Source organism: Polistes canadensis, unplaced genomic scaffold, assembly GCF_001313835.1.
Source record: "Polistes canadensis isolate GaletaPanama2010 unplaced genomic scaffold, ASM131383v1 scaffold_1496, whole genome shotgun sequence".
NCBI lineage: Eukaryota > Metazoa > Arthropoda > Insecta > Hymenoptera > Vespidae > Polistes > Polistes canadensis.
In genome coordinates, this window is record NW_014571040.1 from 347 (window position 1) to 2,151 (window position 1,805).

General features: G+C 25.9%; 1 protein-coding gene across 1 annotated transcript; it reads right to left on the reverse strand.

The window, feature by feature from the left end:
- Positions 1-204: 204 nt before the first annotated feature.
- On the reverse strand, positions 205-1,475 carry LOC106792911 (putative GPI-anchored protein PB15E9.01c; the record flags this gene model as incomplete). Its single annotated transcript, XM_014759447.1, is given in 3 exon segments — positions 205-703; positions 898-957; positions 1,356-1,475. Coding segments are annotated over 3 exon segments (346 nt in total), but the record flags the coding sequence as incomplete, so codon positions are not given.
- Between the last annotated feature and the right edge of the window lie 330 nt (positions 1,476-1,805).

Consider the following 1,805-nt stretch of genomic DNA (forward strand, 5'->3'; position numbering starts at 1 on the left):
ATAAAAAAAATTATAAAAAAGAAAAAAAGAAAAAGGACCATGTGAAAATCGTTAATACTTCATTTTTTTGTTTGTTTTTGTTTTTTTATATCTATATCCTCTGGATAAATTGCAATTGTATTTTTCTTAAAGTTTCCCTGCAATATCCGTAATATATCTGTGATAATTATCTTCATCATTCTTATAATATTTAATTCATGTTTCTTTTTTCTTTTTCTTTTTTTCTTTTTTTTTTTTTTTTCTTTTTTCAAATTCGATTATACGCGGATCATCACCCCACCCGAGATTATTTTACTTCGTTTCTTTTTATTATATTTTTTTTACATCAGAACAAAGCAAGATAATAATTATTATTATTATTAATATTATTATTATTTATTATTTTCTTAATGTTTCTCTTATCATTTCTTTCGATAGGCAAATATTTAGGATTAAGAAGCTTTTTTTTTTTATATCGTTAATTATAAAAAAAAAAGAAAAAGAAACAAAAAATATATGTTCAATAACAATTAGGCAAAGAAGAAATCGTCGAGATTATTATAATCGGAATGGTGCTCTTTGATCTATAGGGGTTGGTTTTCCTTTACGTGTTCCACTTGACGTTGTATTCGATACCGAAGTGTCTGACGCCCCTGATGGTTTTCTTGATAATTTTAATGATGGTGGTAGTGGTGTGCTCGAACCACTTGAAGGTGTACGTGTCCTGTTTTATATAAACAATAAAAAAAAAAACAATAATATTAAATAACATTATATATAAAATATGATGATATATTCATATATATTTTGCGACCAATTTTTGATTGAATCTTGTTGTTGTTGACAAAAATAAAACTCTGGGGTTTGTAAAATGATATTAATTATTGCACATTATTGGGATTAGTTGTTAATTATTACCTAGCGTGTTTAACAGCCGATGGGATGTTAGTTGCTGAATTTGTACAGATGGAACTGCTCCTGGCATTATGAAAAATTATTTAATCAATTTAGTTTGCGAATATTTGAGATTTATATATTAGTATTATTATTATATATATATTTACAGCATTTATATAATTGTTAATTTTTATTATCAAGCACGGGACGTTTTAATGATGCAATATAAAATAAGCATTGATCTCATCTAACACCGATATGAATTTGTCATTTGTATTTGATATATGCAACATACAATATAATTAATAAGGATTTATGAATTTATGATTAATGATAATGATATGATTGGGGAAATGGTGTGGTGGGTGTGTCACCCTGTTAGATTAAACGAAATAGAAATAATAGAAAATATTAATGTTTTAGATTATAGATTAGAGGATTATAGAATAGGATGAAAGAGATAGAACATTCGTCATTACCCAGTAGAATCGGTAGAAATTGTAGAATGGTTGCTTTGTGTCGAATGAGTTGAAATATTGCTGGTTGTTGATTGAGGGGATTTTATGTCCATTCCCACATAAACGGGTATCCTAGAGCGGCTAAACCATCACCATTCGAAGATATTAGTTTGTTAAATTTACATACCAACGATTAAATACAGATACATACACATACAACAATCACACAATTAGATTAGTATATAATCATCCTTTTCATATCATTCGATTCTATTCAATTAGATTTTATTATTAGTTATATGAGAACGACGATTATTTATAAATATAAAAATAAATATATCAAATGTATATATTTGTATATATTACAAATATTATATAATCGATCAACAAACTCACGTGGAGTTTTTTCTTTTGTTAAAAAAGATCTCACATAGATTTATTGATCAATTTAATATACTTACAATTTATATA